Source organism: Lithobates pipiens, unplaced genomic scaffold (genome assembly GCF_037356315.1).
Source record: "Lithobates pipiens isolate NorthernLeopardFrog02 unplaced genomic scaffold, aLitPip1_a1.2 Scaffold_37, whole genome shotgun sequence".
NCBI lineage: Eukaryota > Metazoa > Chordata > Amphibia > Anura > Ranidae > Lithobates > Lithobates pipiens.
Genome location: NW_027507825.1, coordinates 23,232,970 through 23,255,872, shown reverse-complemented (window position 1 = coordinate 23,255,872; position 22,903 = coordinate 23,232,970). Strand labels below are relative to the sequence as shown.

Below are 22,903 nucleotides of genomic sequence, written 5' to 3'. Positions count from 1 at the left end.
GTAGCTCGGGGCAGAGTTGTGAATGGCTTTTTATGTTGTTGTTAGTATTTTGAATTTAATTCGCTGGGTGATTGGGAGCCAGTGTAGGGCTTGGAGGAGAGGGTTGGCAGACACTGAGCGGTTGGTAAGGTGGATAAGTCTGGCAGCAGCATTCATGATAGACTGAAGAGGAGATAGCCTAAAGGTTATGGTAGAACTGATTAATGCAATCAAAAAGTCCTCACTCTAAGCCTTGCTTCAGAGTATTGCGATGAGGGAACCAATGCCATTCCAGTTTCCGGGGTCCTGCCAAAAACTGTCCCCCTTGGATAGAGTCCGCCCCATACTGTGCAGGAGCAACGCGTGCGCGGTACGGAGGGCAAGGGGACTCCGAAAGAAAATGAACGGTGCCTGCGCACTGAGTCCAGGTTCAAGCCCCACCATCCAAGTGGACATACGGTAGCACTAAGTAAGACGGCCCCTCGCGGGCTCGCTGCACTCGCCACGCTTCGGGCACAGCCTCGCTTCACTCGGCAATTTTTTATTATAACTCCACTGTCCACTTGGATGGTGGGGCTTGAACCTGGACTCCATTGCAGGCAGTTCACACTGCCCTTTGCGAACTGCTGCGGGTGTCAATACAAAGTTAATGATCGATTCACAGATCGCAGTGCAAACTGTGAATTAGGACAGAAATTAGATTGCATGGGTGTGAACACCCTGGGCTTTCGATTCCAGTGCGGTAGGGAAAAAAAGGTTCCTGAACTTTTTTTGTGTGAATCCAATGCAAGTTCAGCCATATAACAGTGGCTGAATTCGCATTGCACAGACATCGCATGTGATCAGCACAGCAATGCGGTACGAATCACATGCAATGTCTGTGTTTGCACATGTGTGAACCCAGGCTAATAAGTGTGCAGCACAGTAAACCTTCTTAAAACAGAAGGTATTCACATGTCTCATTCCATCAAAAATTCCAAAAATAAGACGATTATTCCTCATTTCAGGGCGGTGTCATATAAATTCTTACTTTACACCCTGTTGGCCAAATGGACATCCAGAAAAACTGATGTGTAATACAAGTATAGCTTAATATTATAGAACTTTTAAAGTGGTAGTAAACCTATTTTATTTTTATTTTTTTACTTGTACCTATAGGAAAGCCTATAATAAGGCTTATTTGTAGGTACTGTGAATGTCTCCTAAACTTGCACTGTTTAGGAATTATTCAGAGTGCATGCAGCTGGTGACATCATTGGTGCATGCTCTCTGGTCCTGCATACCGTAAGCTGGTGCCATAAATGAGTGCTCCTGCGTGCATATGTGGAAGTGATGTTATCAGGGCCCCGGACACTCATGCAGCTGGAGGCCACAAACCCGGAAGGAAGACCAGGTGAAGATGGAAGCCCTCAGTGGTGAAAGTGAGCCGCTGGAAGGCTTCATTTTAAGGCAAGTCTCGCAAAATGGTCTATGTCGATGCATGCTATGCAATGCTTTCCCCTGTGAAAGCTGGAAGAGCCCATTACCTCCTGGTTTGAACATTCTACCTTGTCTGGCCATGGGCTGGGAAGGCAGAGGGTCCATGGTGCCTGTGCCCCCTGGGAGTGGTGGCCCTAGGGGTGCTCTTAGTAACCCCTAGGTGTGGGACCCCACGGTGTGAACAGAACACATAGTCACAGTACCAAATTGGCTTTCCCTTATGCACTGCGCCTCATAGGCTGGGCCTTTTTGCTAAAGTCCAGGACAATTTTTGTCTACCAGGCCTCAGAGCCTGGCCAGTGCACTATTTGGCATGGCCACTTTTTTATTTTTTATTTATTTTTCTCCCACTTTTTACTTTTGTGTGCGTTTTTTCACTGGATGAAGGGTGTGAGTCCTCGGGCTTACTCTGACGTCTATGGGGAGGATGTGTGGCCTTTAGGCTCCTTCCTCCCCTGCCTCTCTTCAGTAGTGACTTAGTATTCTGGGATGGCTTCCTCTGTGCAAGAAGAACAGGGTCTGCCAGGCCTTCTGGCGAGGCAGACTATGTAAAGCTATGTCCCCATCAGGAGCCTTGAGCTCCGGGGGTGTTAGGGTAGAGGTCCTACTCCTTGGGGTGGGTTGGACTGAAGCACACCCTTAAGTGCACTTTTTAGTGTGTGTTTCACATGCACGTTTATTGTTCACTTATGGGTTTTTTTGTTCTAGGTTTTGCACCACCGTGGACTTAAAGCTTGACAAGCTATCAAATCATGTAAGTATTACATGTTTATTTTTTTTAAAGAACAAAAAAATTGGTTTTACAACCACTTTAAGCATTAATTTGTGCTATTCAGTTCTCAACGGTACATGAAATGGTTGTGAGACAGGGGTGTGTCCTTTGCCTATGTACTTTATGCTAAAGTTGTCCCTTTCCTATTGCAGAAAGTTGGAAGATGTGTGTGCCGTTGTCATAATTAGGTACTTGGATTCAGTGGTGGCTGGTGTTCAATATTTTTGGGGGGGGGGGGGGGGACAGCAAACAAATCAGGCCCCCTCACTCGCACTAACGTCCCCCCCCCCCCCTTGTGAGATGGACAGGAAGGTGGCCTTGCCTTAGGAGACTGATGGCTAGGTGCTGCTGAATCTGGAGTAGGGCTCCCGAAGGCTTAAAGAGGCTGTTGCTACCTCTCCGCCCCTCCACCTGCTGCTCCGCGCTCCAGCTTGCCGAGGGAAGAGCAGGGGACGTTGCTTCTCCTAGACTCCCTGATCAATCGGGTCTCAGGACCCGCTTCCTGATTGGCTGGGAGGAGAAGCAGGAAGATATTAGCGAATATTGCTAATTTCACACAACTAGGTGGACCCATCTTTTTGTGAAGCCAATTAGAGCCTCGGGCTCTAATCACGTGCTTTAAGAAAAAAAAAAACGCCATTGAAATTCATGTGTACGGCACCCTGCATGTAGATTAAGGGCCGGGTACATTGATTAGGGGGGAGGCACCCCTGTGCCCTGCATGAGCGGCCGCCACTGCTTGGATTTCTACTTCTGAACTCATTTTACTGTGCGGTCCTGCCTGGCGCGGAAAATCTTTTGCATCCAAAACATCCTGGCTGTATTGCATATCCACACCATTACCCCAATTATTCCTAAGGATTTTCAGCTGGGTGACTGGGCGCCACAAGAAGTACAGGCCATCCAGAGGAGTGAATGCCTTCACATTAGGCAGGGGACCTGGCTGCAATGTGCTGGATGCAAAGACTGTGCAGAGCTGGGCAGGTTATTTAAAGGACATTGTCACAAAAACTATAGAAAACCAGATGGGTAACTAACTTCTTTTATTGACCAAATAGCACCACTATGCACAGCCCATGTGTTATGGTACTGTACTTGCTCATTGGGGTGCTATTCTGAACGCATGGCAGTGGCAACCCACTGGAATGGAGTGCCATGCTTGCAGTATCATGGTAAAATGAGCAGGCAAGGGATTTGTGAGTGGGACACCATTGGGGAGTGGAACACCATTTTGGCAATGTGATGACAGATAAAAGCGATTTATGTGCATATACTGCATATACATTTTACTTTACTCTGAAGTGATGACTAATGATTGGCTGTAGAAAGAATTTGTGGAAACCACTCAGAAGAAAAGGCATCAACATTTGCCTGTGTTCAGCTGCCAACAATCTTGTGGTGCTTATCAAGTGATGTGCGTTACATCTCTGCTCCCCAGCTGCAGCCTTGTACTGTTTCGCAATCGGCTGCTCCGGTTGTGTCTCAGACCACCACAACGCACGAGGAATGCATTTGATTGAAAGGAAATGCTTGGTTTATTGTGTGTAATATGTCGGCCATATGTTTTGTTGGCATTCATATAGCCAGATATAGATATTCATCTGTATTTCATTGATAAACTGGATATCATCCATCTGGGAGTCGGTTTCCTTAGCGAAACTGATGATTTCCTTAAGGAGAATCTACACCTTTTCACCCCATAAAATGATCGAAGCTTTCCACATGCACATGACATCTAGGTGCATACCTTATTTTGAAGGAAACTTGTCATTAGGCAATAGACATGTGCACACTGAAATATTTAGTTTCGGAATTTTGTTTTCGTCCGAAAAATACATTGATTTAGTTACTCCCGAAATTAGTTTTTAGTTATTTTGTTTCACTAAAAATTGCATTAGTCCGAAAATCCGAAATAATTAAGGTCTAATCTGTCATTGAGGGCTCATGGTGTCTGTCGAATGTTCTAAGAAGATTCGACGGAGCAGCTAAACTTTACGATGCCGCAATCGTACATTTCCAGGCGAATGGTTCCGCCTACAAGCTGTAGTAGAATTCTAATGTTGTATGACACTAGTAATAATTACATTTATTCATTATTATTACCAGTCAACCAACATTAGAATTCTTCTATAGCCTATGGGCGGAGCATTTCACCATAAATGTCCACTCGCGGCAACTGCTTCATCGAATCTTCATGTCGAATCTTTTCTCTCTATGTCGAATAATCTTGGACTAATAGAGTTAGGTTAGGCACATTCGACCTTTTTTGCTATTGTCTCTATAACATTGAATGTTTTCTCTCTGTGTCAAATCTTTTCTCTCTATGTGGAATCTTTTCTCTCTATGTGGAATCTTTTCTCTCTGTGTGGAATCGTTTCTCTCTATGTCGAATCTTTTCTCTCTATGTGGATTCTTTTCTCTCTATGTCGAATCTTTTCTCTCTATGTAGAATAATCTTGTACTAATAGAGCTAAGGTTAGGCACATTCGACCACAGGTTCGATGGACACAGATCGCTATTGTCAGCGTCATGTCGAATCTCCTAACTATATCGAACTGTTGTCACAACGAAAAACAAGAATAAAGCTTTTGTTTATGTCGGATCTTTCGGTTTTTGGATTCTGCACGTACGTTATCGTTTGTTAAAACGATAACAAAAATACCCGAAATTCAGTCGAAAATGCATTCTGACGAAAACAAATGCACATGTCTATTAGGCAACAATTTAGATTACTGTTGTTGATTTGCTTCTGCAAATCATAGTTCTTCCTGCCCATGGCTTCGGGGCTTTAAGTCGCTGACCCTGAACAAGCATGCACCAAGTGATGGCAGAACAGCTACCACTTGCTGTCACTGGTAGATAGGTAATCCCTTAAAATGACTGTTGTTGAAATTAATTTGTAACAAAAAAGGTCTGAAAAAAGAAAATGAGAAGCTAATTCCCTGCCCTGATGCCCATTTAGGAAATCTTCATTTTGTTGCAGAGTGAAGCCATCTGAGGAACCTAACATTGAGCCTGTTAGATGTCTGCATAGCCAGCCATGATCTGTGGTTCCTCCCAAGGGCCGTCACGTTAATACCGTGTCCTGTAGAACCCTGGGGGTTGGCTAGCGGAACCCCAAAGTGTGCAGGAAACATAGGCAGCCAGAAGGGGGAATATAAAGATCCTCCTTGGTACAGAGATCACCCATATTAACCAGTAAAATTAAAACATGAAATGAGCCAGAAGGGGTTGACTAACTGTGAAAAAATTAAATTAGCTGTAATACATGTAAATTCTGATTGAAGTGGCTAAAGCACTGTGTAGCAATAAACGGCAGTTTGTTAGGTAAAATATATTTGTATTCCTGATTTCCTGCAGCTTCTTAGCAGCCATTTCCCATTTCCCATCAGGCACTCTAGTGATGGCTGCATGGCATATCTTGCAATGGATTTCTTGATGGTGAAGCCAATGGACCATGCCAGCATTGTGTGTTGAAATTGCCAACTGTGGCCTCAATCAAAAGCCTGTATGACAGGGTAGTTACAGGGACGGAAGGTTGTCGGTCTTTAATCCCTTTGCGCCGGCACCTCCCAGCCCTTAAAGAGGTTTCAGATGCTGGGAGGCAAGGGCAGGGTTTATGTTGATGTGACCGCTGTGATTGGCTGAAGAATCGCATGAAGTAATCCGTTAGCCGCTGGAAACTTGCAGGGCGCGCGCTCTTGTCACAGCTGCGTCTGCAAATTTGCATGCAAATATGCGGCCGGTTGGCACCAAGGCTCACCCGCTGAGAGCCTGCATATTTGCATACCGTCGGCGCCTAGGGGTTAAAGTGGTTGTAAACCTCAGACATGAAATATCAATAAGGAATATCCCTCCATAGTGTGTACTTGTCTCATTTAAAGGAGAAGTCCAGTCTGAGCTCGTTTGGGTGGGCTTCACCTATGGGTCACAGTTGACCCGTTTTCAACAAAGAGCAGTCTGCTGATTTCACTGGACTGATACCTGTCTCAGCCTCTCAGCGAGCCACTGAGACAGCCGCTTCCTGCCCCCACAGCTCAGCACTCCAGTGAGCGAGGAGGGGGCAGAGCGGAAAGCTGCTGACTGACAGTCAGCAGCTCTCCACTCGGGTACCTGTGGGAACCGAGCCATCGGCCACGTTCAATGGCTCAGTTCTTAGTGCAGAGGTGCCGGGGGACAGATGCAGCATTGGACCGATGCGGCATCCACCTAGGCAAGTATGATGGGGCAGAAAAAAAAAATACTTCTCTTTTAAGAGCACTAATTATCCCTTTTGTCTGCTGCTTCGTTCCTCTACTATCAGCAAGAATCAGTTCTGACAAGTTTTCCTGACACCAGGAGAAAAATGGTGGCAGGGGAGGGACCGCCAGCTGGTTGACAGCCTCAGCTCTGTACCTGTGTGCTGTGTGGAGGGGGGTGTGTCCCTCCCCCCCCCCCAATCAGCTGACCGAGCTCTCCTCACTGAGCTCTGCAGAGTGTAACATCAGAGACATGCTTTAAAATTCAGCACTTTGAATGGCTGTAGAGAAGAGAAGACTGCAGACAGACAGGTACAAAATGTATGTAAAATAAACTTTGCGCAAAGAAAGACATTTCCTGAATACCAGAAAAGGCGCAATTAAAAACAAATGGAAAAAAGACTGCACTGTCTGTTAACAAAGACAGACAGGTGCAACCTATGTAGGAGGATTTGTTAAATCTCTGTGTATTTCCTGAGGATTGTGCCTTCACTGGGTGATATGTAAGGTTTTACAACCACTTGAACAGGAAGCACTCAAACTAGGACCTTTATGCCAGGCTCAGTAGCTATTACACCCCCCCCCCCCCCCCCATCCATGTGTCTGGCACCTTGCAGGACACCAGATGCATGGATTCCAATGGCAGGGGTGTTTTTTTGAAGCACCTGATTAGAGTCAGAGGCTCTAACAGGCTTCCGAATAGGGTGGACTCAGGACGCATAGAATGTGAACCGAGCCCACCCAGGTGTGTTACAATAGCGAATGAATATTCACTATTGTCACACTGATCCTCCTCCCAGCCAATCAGGAAGCTGCTCCCCCACTGAGCTCTTGTGTTCTGACAGGGGGATGGCCCCGCCGCCAGAACATTCCGGTCAGCACTCTCTGCCATTGGCTGAGAGTGCCAATTGGTTATCTGTCGGCTGCTGGTTTTTCAGCAGGCATGTCTGACAGAAACCATCCTCTTTTTCGGACATACACAAGCTGAATGTCGGCTATTTTATTTTTTATAACTGGGTGCTGTCTACCGACATTCACCCTGTGTGTACCCAGCTTAAGTGTCGTTTTTCTCTGGTGCTTTGTTCCTCTGTTATCAGCATGAGTCACTTCTAAGAAGATTTCCCGACACAGTGGATAAAATTTGTGTCAGGGAGGGAGCTCAGCATACAGCAGGTCAGCCATTCAGCATGGACACCATTTAGAGAATGTTTTGCATTTTTTTGGAATCAATGGAAAGGGTTTTCTGATTGGACAAGGTGGAGAGTGTGACATCACCACCTGCCTCTCCACTTCATCCAATCGGAGAAAATTTGCCTTTCATTCAGTTAATGCAAAACTTTCTCAAATTGGTGCCTGGCCAACCTCCTGTGTTTGTAATGCAGTGGGGCAGCTGCTTAACACAGGACCTTGAAAGCAAGAGAGGATCACTGAGGTAGTGGGATTTCCAGCTTTCAGGGGCATCAGCCGTTGTACCAAGTAATCCATTCAATATCCATATCTGGAATTCTTCTTTAACAATGATAGGCTGGGGAGAGGTAGCAACACTAATTTCCATTTTTTCCCCATATACTCCCAACCAGGGGCGTACTGACCATTCGGCCACTCGGGCAGTGCCCGAGGGCCCCATCAGGGTTGTCAGCCTCAGTAAAACCAGGGATAGTATGTTTTTTTTTTTTACATCGGTCTCTGAAATATCCCTTACTGACATCCTTTTGGTCTAAAAATCCCGAGATTATAGCTGCCCCACCTCTCCAGTACCTTCTCAGCCCAATAGAAACATGTATGTGTATACTGTGTGGCCCCATAATATGATTGCCTGGGGGCCCCATAATCTCCTCTTACACGGGGGGCCCATGAGTTGTCAGTCCACCCCTGCTCCCAACACTTCATAAAAGTGTTTAGTAGTATAACAGATTAAAGATTCACCCCACCATCTACAAAACGATCTAGCGTGGCTTATTTCTTCTTGTTCCAGCTTGCCATACATACAGCCAAAGTTGTTCTCAGATCTAACCTTGTGAGTTACAAAGAGAACGTTCCCTGATCCGTTTTCAATTGTCCAAGCAAACAACTACCCAGAAATACTTCCTCGCTGCCAGCTGAAGACCCACTCTTCACAAACCCAGCCACCCATTACTAATGAAGTCATTTGAAAACATAATGGAACGTATAGATTTTCTTTAAGTGCATTATTCAAGTGTGTTTCTTAACTCTGCTGCTTCTCCATGCATCCATCTTTTCTGCTTCCACAATTCACAGCAGCACGCCTTGCACTCGTTAATTTGTCACTAGCAGCTCTTGTGCTGGTGTGGAGCAAGTATGTGTGTGTGTTTATTTGTATGGAGGGAGTGAAGGAGTGTAATGTGAGGGGATGGGCTCTATACAAAGCGAGGTGGACAAATGTTTGTGTGCGGCGTTCATTAGGATGTGTTGTTAGGATCCTGTGTCAAGGCAATTTTTCACATTGGATAATGGGGAGAGCGTATGTGCACGTAGAGCGCTCCTGAAAGGGGATCTATCAAAATAGATGTTTTTTTCATTTATAACTTCAGCCTTTAAGCCAATGATTGGTGAACTTTTCCTTGTTGATGACTTCTCCAACGTACCCACCATTGAGATTTATTTGCATGTCTTATTGGTAAATAGCTAACAACCTATGCAGCATTGACTGTGTTTTAGCCAGTATGCCTCCCTGTATGGTGAAATTTTTTTTTTTTCATTTCAACTTCAGCGTTTTAGCCAATGATTGGTGAACTTTTCTATTTTAATACTGTGTCCGCCATCAACATTTGTTTGGATGTGGTATTTACTGTTTTTTTTAGCCACCACCCCCCTGCATGGAGTACTCTTATGCCCTGTACACACGGTCGGACATTTCCGACGGAAAAGGTCAGATCGGATTATGCTGTCGGAAAATCCGATCGTGTGTGGGCTCTATCGGACTTTTTCCGTGGGAAATTCCGACGGAACAAGTTTGGGAACTGGATCTAAAGTTTTCCAACAACAAAATCCGATCTGACTTTTTCCGATAGTTTGTAGAGAATTGAATGAATGAATGAATGAATGAAATACTTGTATAGCGCACAATGCGAACTGAATGGCCTCTAGGCGCAACGGACGAAGCGCCACACATGTTAAGATTAAATTACGAGACCAAAGCTATTGGCTACTAGCCTCTTCGTAGTCCCGTCGTACGCAACGAACGTCACCTCGTTCCGAACTATTGGATTTTCCGACAACTTTGTCCGACCGTGTGTATGCAGCACAAGTTTCGGGCAAAATCCGTCAGGAAAAATCAGACGGATTTTGTGGTCGGAATGTCCAACCGTGTGTACAGGGCTTTATTGTCCATTAAAGACCTCTCATTGGTTGGGGAGAGATGGGTTGGAAGGTCCATAAGTCTTGGCAGTTTCTGGGGTTAGGGAAGTGGAGCCCTTTAAGGGTCAGGACACCAAAAATGTATATTTCAGTGTTTCATGGATGCTGGTGAGTCGTTTTCATATATATCTCAGGGACTCTGCTGGTGGGATCTGCGTTTGAGTTCCAGGGCCTGCACACCTCCTGTGACCATTAGGAGGGCTTCCTGCTCTCACCCTGTTGGGCTATCATTTTTTTTATTGTATGCAGAATGCAACAGGAAAATCTGGAGCACACACAGATGGGGACACTCAAAATTCTTGGATGGACAGAAATAGCAGTAAAAAGGGTCGCTGGTTCAAATCCCAACCACGACACTACCTGCCTGGAGTTTGCATGTTCTCCCTGTGCCTGCGTGGGTTTCCTCCGGGTACTCTGGTTTCCTTCCACACTCCAAAGACATGCAAGTAGGTTAATTGGCTTCTGTCCAAAATTGGCCCTAGTATATGAATGGGGACCTTGGGTTATGGGCTCCTTGAGGGTAGGGACCGACGTGAGTGTGTAATGTACAAGGATGGGGACAATTGTAGACACTCCCTCAGGTTGAACTGGATGGACTGGTGTCTTTATTCAACCTTACTAACCATGTAATTATGACAAGGAGATATCACAAAATGGCAAAAAGAAAAGATAAGATTGCGCTATGGACAAATTTACCCGTTTGCTAGACAAGTTTAAATAAGTGAATGTTAAAATGATTATAATAAAGTGAACTGTGAAGGGTTAAAGCTGCCTGTGCTTGAAACCTATCCCTCTAGATGGGAATAGATTAGAAATGTGAAAAGTAAAATAAGCTTTGGCGCTAAAACCTAAATGGTGTACTAAAAATGCTAATACTCTACAAATTACATAAAATGAAGCCCAATGTGGGAATTTCACCAATACACTGTATACGTGATATTAAAGCTATATGTAAATGGAAATGTGTATCCGTTATCCTACATAGTAACTATGCACAAGTGTGGTAAAAAATAATGACTATGCACAAGTGTGGTAAATGATATGATAAAAATTACAACTAATCTATCACAACTAAAAATGTAGGTGCTTTGACAAAAAGTGCTTTAGCTCACGTAAATGAGCCAATACTTATATTCTAAAAAGTGACAATCAAAAGGACATTGTGAAGATACCAAGTGAAAACATCAAAAAAATCAAAAAAATCATATAATGTCCAATCCAAAATATGTTATAATGTCCAAAAAAATAACAATATTTGTTCAGAGTCGCATCATCTAGTTGCTGAAAAAACGCATAAGACTTTTATCAGATAGGAAGGTGAAGCAAGGTGACTGGTGAAAAATACCAATTGTATTCATGTATAATTACTGATATTCCCTTTATAAGTATACTGGAATAGTTATGTAGGTTGCGGTGCTATATTACTATATCTCACCATGCCCGGAGTCCGCAATTACAAATATATAGGCAAAAGTTTAATTGTGACAGTTACACAATATAAGACGGCACACCCTGGATTGACAATAAGCAAAGAATCTCCCCACGTTTATACTGTCACAAGAGACCATACAATACAGACACACAGCGGCTCGGATAGGGCATTCCCACAATTAAAATGGCGCTAATACATCGCGCAAGCGCAGAAGAGCACTGCACCCTACATAAACGTGAAGGTGCACCAATATGGCCGCTCCAGATGACGTCGCTCTGACGAAACGCGTAGGGCGTGGCCTAGGACGTGCACCTTACACTGCTATTCAAGCAGTAACGCCGGCGGAGTATATTTCACAGCGATCTATCTTTTTTGGAATTTGTGAGTAAAACTGTTTTTAATAAACATAGTACGTTTTTACAACAATATTGCACCATGGTTGTACTTCTGTTTTCCTTCATGTACAAACGCTAAACGGACCATTCACGGAAGGAAGAGTGTAAAATATCCCCACAGCTCAGCGGTGGCAGAGCCTCGAGAGAGCTGCACAGTGGCTCATACTGTGACTGCTTGGTTAACCCATTGAGGGTTTAATGTCTGGTGAGCGCATATATACATTTTTTCTCTAACACAGAGTGGCGCACCGGAGAGGAATTTAACCCTTGTTTTCACCAGTCACCTTGCTTCACCTTCCTATCTGATAAAAGTCTTATGCGTTTTTTCAGCAACTAGATGATGCGACTCTGAACAAATATTGTTATTTTTTTGGACATTATAACATATTTTGGATTGGACATTATATGATTTTTTTGATTTTTTTGATGTTTTCACTTGGTATCTTCACAATGTCCTTTTGATTGTCACTTTTTAGAATATAAGTATTGGCTCATTTACGTGAGCTAAAGCACTTTTTGTCAAAGCACCTACATTTTTAGTTGTGATAGATTAGTTGTAATTTTTATCATATCATTTACCACACTTGTGCATAGTCATTATTTTTTACCACACTTGTGCATAGTTACTATGTAGGATAACGGATACACATTTCCATTTACATATAGCTTTAATATCACGTATACAGTGTATTGGTGAAATTCCCACATTGGGCTTCATTTTATGTAATTTGTAGAGTATTAGCATTTTTAGTACACCATTTAGGTTTTAGCGCCAAAGCTTATTTTACTTTTCACATTTCTAATCTATTCCCATCTAGAGGGATAGGTTTCAAGCACAGGCAGCTTTAACCCTTCACAGTTCACTTTATTATAATCATTTTAACATTCACTTATTTAAACTTGTCTAGCAAACGGGTAAATTTGTCCATAGCGCAATCTTATCTTTTCTTTTTGCCATTTTCTGTGAAACAGTTTGTTTCACTCTAAGTTGCAGCAATGGACATCTTTAAATATGTCAATAGTAGGAAAGTTAACTTAATGGAGGTGTTCAATCAAGAACATGTGGTCATCCGACAGGACCTGGAAAGTTTATTCAAACATCTAAAACACTGCTTAGAAAAACAATTGAGAGTATGGTGGGATGTGGCCATACTAGAGATGTACATAACTGAGAAAATAACACCCAGAAGATTACGCTGGGATGTTTCTCCTAATGATGCAGTTAATGATAAACAATTGATGGATGATTGGTACAGGTTCTTTAATCAAAGTGAGACCGAATTGTTGCAAAAAATAGTAATGAGACGACAACACAAATTAAGGAACATAGAAATGGAGATCACACAACTTAGAGAACAACTAACACCATTTAAAGAAACAGAGGAATACTTAAACAAGGAAAGGGAACTACAAGAAACCATAAAGAAGTATGACAAAGAAGTGCAACAGAAGAAACAGAAAAAGTTTAAAAGGGACGTACTGGACTACAAAAACCAGCAGGTCTACAAATGGCAGACAGACAATAACTACAGCGATGTGGAAAATGAAACTTCACTGATGGAAGAATCAGGAGAAAATGATATACAAGAAGAAGAACAACATTGGGTAAGGGATATACAGACACAAAGTAACACGGTTGTACAGAACACCCCTGCTACCCCAGCACATAGGAGAACAGAAGGCAGAACTCCTAGGGAACAAACTCAGAACAGATATTGGGACAACCGCACTCCCTATACGCCAAATATCCCCAGACATCCCAATAGGTATTCACCCCTGAGAGAATACCCCCAATACACCCCTTATAGGAATAGGGGATACAATAGAGATTTTTTTCACAGGGGGCAGGAGCGCAGACCACCCAGAATACCGGACACTTACCACAACCCATGGAGAGAAGGAGGACCTTTTCGATACCCGGGAAGAAACCAGCAAAGAAGCCAGTACAGAAATGGAGGTTGGAACCCGAGATGGACCAGACAAGACAACCCAAGGAGAAACCATGGAGAACACGAACGCCCTTGGCAACAGAGAAGGGCGGAACCATACAGGCCATCAGACTGGCAAACAGAAAACGCACAAGGGGGAAGAGAGGAGGCCTCCAGAAAAAGAAGAAGAGAACAATAGGAGATGGCATTTACAATCTCAGCCAAGTCGTGTTCACAGAAGAGGAACTCAGAATTTTAAACATGGGGTTGAAATTTGCACCTGATAAAGGTCTGGATAAATTTGAAACTTACATAGACCTCCAAAAATTCGTGAGGAAACTTAATATCACCAAGTTTTTTGGTCCAACAAAGCCAAATACCAGGGACAAAGACAACGGTCCATACAAACATTCTCAATTAAGGAACAACTCCACATTCAACCCTAAGGTAACGCAGGATGAGAATATAAAAGTTTTCAAAAAGATGGTGGAGAACGATTTGAAGAACTTGGAAGTAAAAAGAACTAAAGGAAAAAACATATGGAACACCATTAAGCGGATAGAAAAACAGAAAGGCATAGTAATTAGACCAGCGGACAAAGGGGGGGGCCTGGTAATTTTAAACAAACAGGACTATGAGAGGGAAATGGAGAATTTACTTAACATCCCTAACACCTATAAGAAACTGAAGAAAAATCCCAAAGCTGAATACGAAAGGAAACTTAAAAAATTTGTAGAAAAAGGAAAAACCCTCGGCATTTTAAACAAAAAGGAATCCAGATATCTAACACAGAAGGCACCTAAAACTCCAATTATATACCACGTCCCTAAAATACACAAGAATCAGAGCAACCCACCTGGGCGACCAATTGTGAGTGGGATCGATTCCTTGTTCTCCAGATTAGGGGCCTATATTGATGGCTTCCTGCAACCGTTGGTAATCAAAGGAAAGTCTTATTTACGTGACAGCAAACAACTGATTGGAGAAATGAAAAATCTGACAATTCAAGAAAAAGACCTATTGGTCACGATTGATGTGGAATCGTTATACACCAATATAAGACAGGATGATGGGCTCAGTAGCGTCGAGTGGGCATTGCAACAGATGTCTGACCTAAAACAAGAACAAATACAATATCTAACGGAAGGTCTTAAAATGGCAATGCACCACAATTATTTTTGGTATAAGGGAACATACTATAATCAGATCAAAGGTGTAGCCATGGGGGCCAAATATGCCCCCAGTGTAGCGAATTTATTTCTCAATAGATGGGAGGAAGAGCAAATATATGGTGTACATAGGGAGAACCTCAAAATGTACCGACGGTATATAGATGATATCGTGATAATATGGGGTGGCACAGCAGAACAACTCCAAGAATTTTTCAACGAGATTAACCATAATATTTACAACATAAAATTCACTGGTAATTACAACAGCAACAGTGTAAATTACTTAGATCTACAAATATACAAGGAAGGAAACAAACTGGGCACACGCACTTTCTTCAAACCCACCGACCGTAACGGTTACATTCCCACAAATAGTTGTCATCATGCTAAATGGTTGGGGAACATACCGAAAGGCCAACTGATGCGACTTTACAGAAACTGCAGCAGAAGCACTGACTATGAACAACAAGCGGAAATAATAATAGAAAGGTTCAAAAATAAGGGATATGATGAAAGGGGCCTGCGTAAACTGAAAAATGAAATAAAACAAATGGAACGGAACAAATTATTGGAAGGTAAAAAACAAGAGAGAACTAACAACGCATCAGTTGCTTTCCTCACGGGATACAATAGGCAACATAAAGAGGTGGAATCCATCATCAAGAAACATTGGCCTATCTTGAAAGCAGATCACACACTCAAAGACATCCTCCCAAAAAAACCACGATTTATCTACAGAAGGGCACCTACACTGAGGAACAAACTTGTTAAAAACACCATTGATCCCCCGAAACAAATTAAAGTAGGGGGCAATCTGAAAGGTTTCTTCAGGTGCGGGAAATGCCTCCCGTGTAGAAATAGTAAAAAAACTGAAAAGAAAAGAACTACTTTCCAGTCAGCTTCAAATAAAAAAGAATATAGAATAAATGAGCTCATTACATGCAAAAGCACTTATGTCACCTACATTATAGAGTGCCCGTGCTCTAGACAGTATGTAGGACGCACCACGAGAGAACTCCAAACTAGAATTGGTGAACATATTAGGAATATTAAAAAAGGGTACCCCAATCACAGTGTCTCCAGACATTTTAGGGATTACCATAATCGTGACCCAGGACAAATGACATTTTATGGTATTGACAAAGTAAAGGCCCACTGGAGAGGTGAGGACAAAACCATCAAAATATCCAGAAATGAAACCAAATGGATATATATTTTAGATACCCTCCAACCCCAGGGAATGAATGTAGAGCTGGATTTGAATTGTTTTTTAACGAATTTTTAAAACTCCCCCAGTCTAAACTCATAACTATACATTATCGGTTCAGGGCAGGACCAATACAGCCCAAAAAAACCAATAAATCACATTATAACATTCGAACCACAACCTAGAAGGTTTTCCTTTCCCATCCTCCCCCACCCCCCTATCAATAATTATTTGACATCATAGAAAAAAAGTCTGCCCCCTACGGGAGAATATGCCTAGCAACATGTGAGGCCATATACAAAGCCTTGAAATGAGGTACATATTTACACACTGAGTTCCCCATTCAACTTCACTATTAGTTTCCTTTCACCGCACTTTTTCTATCTAGTCTGCCCTATTAACAAATGTTTTTAAAAATAAGGCTTTTTAAAAATAAGGCTTTTTAAAAAATGAGCAAGATATCAACATCTCCCCACAATATATTTATTTCACCTTATTGGTAAAAAGAAAAAAGTTTTTTCCTAATTTGTGTGAGCTTAGTAGCACACATACACATTTTTTCACTTTTGGTTATTTTTCTTTCCTCTTGTCCCCTTCTCTGGGGAATATGTCCATTTATTAATACAGTGGACATATAGTTCTTTACAGTTTTTTGTATTTTTGTTTCTAATCATTCATACTGAAAATAAACACATATAAAAATCCTGTATTCAGGAAGCCCAGCAGGTAACACATGCAATATACAGCTGGTTAGGGTATTACTATCAAATATATTAAATTTTATATATTTGGTCCTCATATATTTTAATATTTTCTCTTTTCTTTTCATATATATTTTTTACATACATGGTATTAATTTTATTAATTGTTTTTATATATAGTTGTTAACCTCTTTTTTATAAATACCAATTGTATTCATGTATAATTACTGATATTCCCTTTATAAGTATACTGGAATAGTTATGTAGGTTGCGGTGCTATATTACTATATCTCACCATGCCCGGAGTCCGCAATTACAAATATATAGGCAAAAGTTTAATTGTGACAGTTACACAATATAAGACGGCACACCCTGGATTGACAATAAGCAAAGAATCTCCCCACGTTTATACTGTCACAAGAGACCATACAATACAGACACACAGCGGCTCGGATAGGGCATTCCCACAATTAAAATGGCGCTAATACATCGCGCAAGCGCAGAAGAGCACTGCACCCTACATAAACGTGAAGGTGCACCAATATGGCCGCTCCAGATGACGTCGCTCTGACGAAACGCGTAGGGCGTGGCCTAGGACGTGCACCTTACACTGCTATTCAAGCAGTAACGCCGGCGGAGTATATTTCACAGCGATCTATCTTTTTTGGAATTTGTGAGTAAAACTGTTTTTAATAAACATAGTACGTTTTTACAACAATATTGCACCATGGTTGTACTTCTGTTTTCCTTCATGTACAAACGCTAAACGGACCATTCACGGAAGGAAGAGTGTAAAATATCCCCACAGCTCAGCGGTGGCAGAGCCTCGAGAGAGCTGCACAGTGGCTCATACTGTGACTGCTTGGTTAACCCATTGAGGGTTTAATGTCTGGTGAGCGCATATATACATTTTTTCTCTAACACAGAGTGGCGCACCGGAGAGGAATTTAACCCTTGTTTTCACCAGTCACCTTGCTTCACCTTCCTATCTGATAAAAGTCTTATGCGTTTTTTCAGCAACTAGATGATGCGACTCTGAACAAATATTGTTATTTTTTTGGACATTATAACATATTTTGGATTGGACATTATATGATTTTTTTGATTTTTTTGATGTTTTCACTTGGTATCTTCACAATGTCCTTTTGATTGTCACTTTTTAGAATATAAGTATTGGCTCATTTACGTGAGCTAAAGCACTTTTTGTCAAAGCACCTACATTTTTAGTTGTGATAGATTAGTTGTAATTTTTATCATATCATTTACCACACTTGTGCATAGTCATTATTTTTTACCACACTTGTGCATAGTTACTATGTAGGATAACGGATACACATTTCCATTTACATATAGCTTTAATATCACGTATACAGTGTATTGGTGAAATTCCCACATTGGGCTTCATTTTATGTAATTTGTAGAGTATTAGCATTTTTAGTACACCATTTAGGTTTTAGCGCCAAAGCTTATTTTACTTTTCACAAGGAGATATCACATTTGGAATATCCTAGGCACACAAGCAGCTAGTGGATGTCTGAGCCCACTAGGCCCCAACTATAATTATAATATAATTTTTGGGTAGATTGACACTTTAATAACCAAATGAACCAAGAATAAGAAGGGACCGAAGTAGATTTCCTGGCTTGTGTTTTTCTAGCAGGCATCTTGCTGTTTCGTCATTCAGACCTGTAAGACGGGTAGGCACCAAGGTCACATTTGCGCTCATGCATACATATTCATGCATATCAACGCGCAGTAAAACACATGCTCTATGCACTCTGGGGCACATGCGTGTTAATTTTTAATAGCACTCCTATGCGCATACATACTTAGGACCCACACATGGCCCTTTTATTAAAAGGCAAGTTCTTCCTTATGGTGCACTAAAAAGAAATGATCTTGCTTTTAGTCTGTGTATGCATGTTGAGGGCTATTGGTAGTGAATGGGCCCATTCAGCACAACACACATCGATGCACCAGTTGAAGCTCTCATAAGTGTGAATGGGTCCTATAACAGGAAGGAAGATGCAATGGAAAGAAAAACTGAGCAATTGGGTACAAGCAAGAGAATTGTAGTCCTGCAATGGCAATCATCTTCTATGTTTCAGTAGGTTGACTTCTATGTTTTAGCAACCTGAAGGATACATTCTGACAGTTTTAACTGAACCAGATAACTGAAGCCACATAAAATCACTCCCGATCATTTCCCATTTTTTTCATGCCTGTCACAGCGTGTCACCGCACAGTGCCCATAATAGAAGGTGCCCAGGCTTCTGTGCTTGTCGTCTGCAGTTTACAGCCATCTCTGTGATAGGGCACAACAAAGCATGGTTGTCCTTCCTCATTATGTATCCTTGCCCTTAAGGTGACTTTAGAAGTCTCTGATAGAAAATGCACACAGACAGATGGCTTCCACTTGTTTCATTTGTGTATTTTACACTTATTTGTATTTTTTTTATTTTTTTTTGCTGTTTGTTTTAGCCTGACTCTACATCCACGGACGGGGGAAGGGAGAGCAACAATGCCGAGTCTTCTTCAGGGCCTAATCACACTGAGCAGACCATAGCAGGACAGTCTCAGCAATGGATATCACCAACTGCAGGGACTTCTGGGACATCAGCCGCGGCTTCCTTCTTCATAAGGTATATACATAAATCTGTATGCATCTAAATTATTTTATGTAATCTTTAACAGGTCACTAAAAAAAGTTATGCACTAAAAGACACTTCTATTTCTGCCAAAATACAGATGAGTTAGCAGTGAGAAAGCTTTCAGAGGAGGGGGCAGAGAGAAGAGAGTGATGACTCCTCGGTGTGCTGCAGCATCTTCTTTATCCAATCGGCAGGCTAGGGGTGTGTTCTTGACCAAGCTGTGCTGTTGCTGCAATAAATTTGACTCTCATGAAGTTTTCTAGATTGAAAGAATGGCTGAGCTGAACAAAATACCCTTTCATATGTAGCCCCCTTATCCTAAACAGGGGCTACTATGTCAGTTAAGTTTTCGTAGTCCGCTAAGACTGATTGTATACTTTTTCACCTGGTTTTTCCCTAAGCTTAAGTTGGCTTGTGATTTCTCATTGTCGCCACTAGATGTCACTGGTCATTGTATGAGATTTCACAAACAAAACTAAGTTATCAATATTTATATTTTCTTCAGCCAATCCAGTAGGATATCTATGCCACTGGTGCATGCTGGAGGGGGATATAAATATTTGGGACAAGGCACATGCTTGCTCTCTTTCCCTGGGCTGAGGATGTGAAGAAATTAGGCCCAATAGCCTGTTTTGGGGCATAATGTGTGTAGAAGGGGTCCTGAAGCTGTCCTGCCTGGTCTGGAGGAAGCTGTGCCAAGGAAGAGACCCAGGGGAGGCCCCTAGATGGAGAAAGGCAGAAAGAAGGCTGGTCTTTCAAAAGGGCCTTGTGACACTCTTGGAGTATGCACTGAAATTTGGGAATGTGCTTACATTGTTGTTAGGTTGGCTTAAAGAGGAAGTAAACTCTCCCACTCTGATGCTTCTATTCATTTAGTCCATTATAATAAGTAATTATCAAACTATAGAGAGATATTTGGGATCAGATGGCGCAAAGAATTAGTCAGTGTATAGTCTCTATTTGAGTATGAGTATTTTAAAATAACAATAGCATTTGTAATAATATAGGAGAAGCACCGTCGGCAGCAACAGTCTTGAGAGGAGAAGCAGGGCTCTCTAAAGATTTCGAAAACACAAAAAACAGGGAGAAGGTGCGCCAGACTAAGTGCAGTATAAACGATAAAGTATTTATTAAAATAAAAAACATACGGCCAAATGGCTACTCACAAAGGTCAGAGTGATTTAGGCATGTAAATTAGATAGGGATGTATCCATGTCTCAATCCGGTCCACGGGGTTTGCAGAGCTGATGGAGTATAAAAGCAGACAGGGGGGACGACAATAGGCTTGCCTCTGTGTTCCAAAAGCTGATTTGGAGCAGCACCTCTGTATTTCTAATAGTTTTCATCGGTTTCCAGCTTTGTTAAGCGTCCGGATGGTCGGATGGCCGGAACCGGAAGTGCGTTCCAGCGTGGAACGCAAGCTCTGGGATCCGGAAGTGACGCGTGGGCCAATCAGAAGACGCGTTTCACAACTTCAGTTGTTTCCTCAGTTCTAGTATTCTAGACAGGAAGTGATACATATATACACAGAAGGAGGGGCTGACCTGTGTTACTATTGGACAACGGACTTGTATAGATATATTACCAGGCAAATAACTGAATGAAATGAGAATAAATAAAATTGACTGTAGCATCTCAAAATAATATTAAAACATTATACATATAAAAAAAAATTTATATATATAAAATATATAATTTAAAGCATGTGGGCAGCACTATATGAGAACATATAAATACTTTTATATATATTTAGGAGAGGGACTGAGATTTTTTATGTACATGTGTGTATGGGACTATATATTGGTGATAACCGCAACCATTTTATATAAATAAAGGGGAATAGGATGATGGGGATAGAGGAGATGGGGAAGGGAGGATTTTTATATTTATTTTTATTTTCATTATTATTTTTATTTTCATTTCTATCTTTATTCTATTAGTTCTCAATTTTATTATCATCTTCATATAATAGTATTATTACTATTTTTCCCTCATTTTTATTTTTTATTTATTTTTATTATTTATTTATTATTTTTTCCTTCAATTTTCCCCTTATTATTATTTTTACTTTTTATTTTTATTATTTATTTTATTTTTAATAATTAATTTTTTTATTTTATTATATATTTTTTTATTATTTTTTTCATATTTATATTCATTTTCATTTCTCTACTCTCTTTTTTTTCATTTCATTTCCTCCCTTCCCCATCTCCTCTATCCCTATCATCCTATTCCCCTTTATTTATATAAAATGGTTGCGGTTATCACCAATATATAGTCCCATACACACATGTACATAAAAAATCTCAGTCCCTCTCCTAAATATATATAAAAGTATTTATATGTTCTCATATAGTGCTGCCCACATGCTTTAAATTATATATTTTATATATATATATAAAAAAAAAATTTTTTTATATGTATAATGTTTTAATATTATTTTGAGATGCTACAGTCAATTTTATTTATTCTCATTTCATTCAGTTATTTGCCTGGTAATATATCTATACAAGTCCGTTGTCCAATAGTAACACAGGTCAGCCCCTCCTTCTGTGTATATATGTATCACTTCCTGTCTAGAATACTAGAACTGAGGAAACAACTGAAGTTGTGAAACGCGTCTTCTGATTGGCCCACGCGTCACTTCCGGATCCCAGAGCTTGCGTTCCACGCTGGAACGCACTTCCGGTTCCGGCCATCCGACCATCCGGAAGCTTAACAAAGCTGGAAACCGATGAAAACTATTAGAAATACAGAGGTGCTGCTCCAAATCAGCTTTTGGAACACAGAGGCAAGCCTATTGTCGTCCCCCCTGTCTGCTTTTATACTCCATCAGCTCTGCAAACCCCGTGGACCGGATTGAGACATGGATACATCCCTATCTAATTTACATGCCTAAATCACTCTGACCTTTGTGAGTAGCCATTTGGCCGTATGTTTTTTATTTTAATAAATACTTTATCGTTTATACTGCACTTAGTCTGGCGCACCTTCTCCCTGTTTTTTGAATTATCAAACTATAGCCACTGCAATCCAGCCCAAATCGCATATTACTTACTTTTGAAAGAAACTTTAAAAAACTTGTTTAGAGGGGTAAGGCAGCACCATCTTAAGTATTGTTTTCTGAGTTCACAGTAGAGTGTATTTCCGCCCTTACATTGAGCACTTCCTGTACTGTTAACCAAGCCTACTTCTCAATCCAATATTTCAATGGCAACCCTGCTTCCCTGTTCATAGCTGACTTGTTTTATTTCATAGTATTTACTTGTGCCAATTATCTAGTGTTTGCCTATGTCAGTCTTATCAGCCTTTTATCAGTCTTATTCAGCTGATAAAACTGCAGTAATGCTGTCCAATGCCTTTTTTTTCCACCCCATGTGATCTCACATGGTCACATGGGGTGTAGGAGGAAGCTCTGAGTGATTATGCAGTCTTGTGAGATTTCAGTGTTTTGCCATAGGAATTCCTGATAATAGATAGACAAGCACACAGATGCCGTAAATCATGGGAGATATGAGCATGCTCAGTGATGTCATTCTAAGGAACAAAAAGGATTACAACAATACTATGC

At 41.4% G+C, this 22,903-nt stretch overlaps 1 protein-coding gene across 1 annotated transcript in view; it reads left to right on the top strand.

Moving 5' to 3' along the window:
• Positions 1-22,903, top strand: part of KIF26A (kinesin family member 26A) — a gene marked incomplete at its 5' end in the record, with an annotated part of 150,061 nt that overhangs the window by 16,962 nt on the left and 110,196 nt on the right. The window contains one exon of the mRNA XM_077466822.1: positions 19,163-19,323. Within this exon, the coding sequence (XP_077322948.1) occupies positions 19,163-19,323 (161 nt within the window). The remainder of the gene's footprint in view (positions 1-19,162; positions 19,324-22,903) is intronic.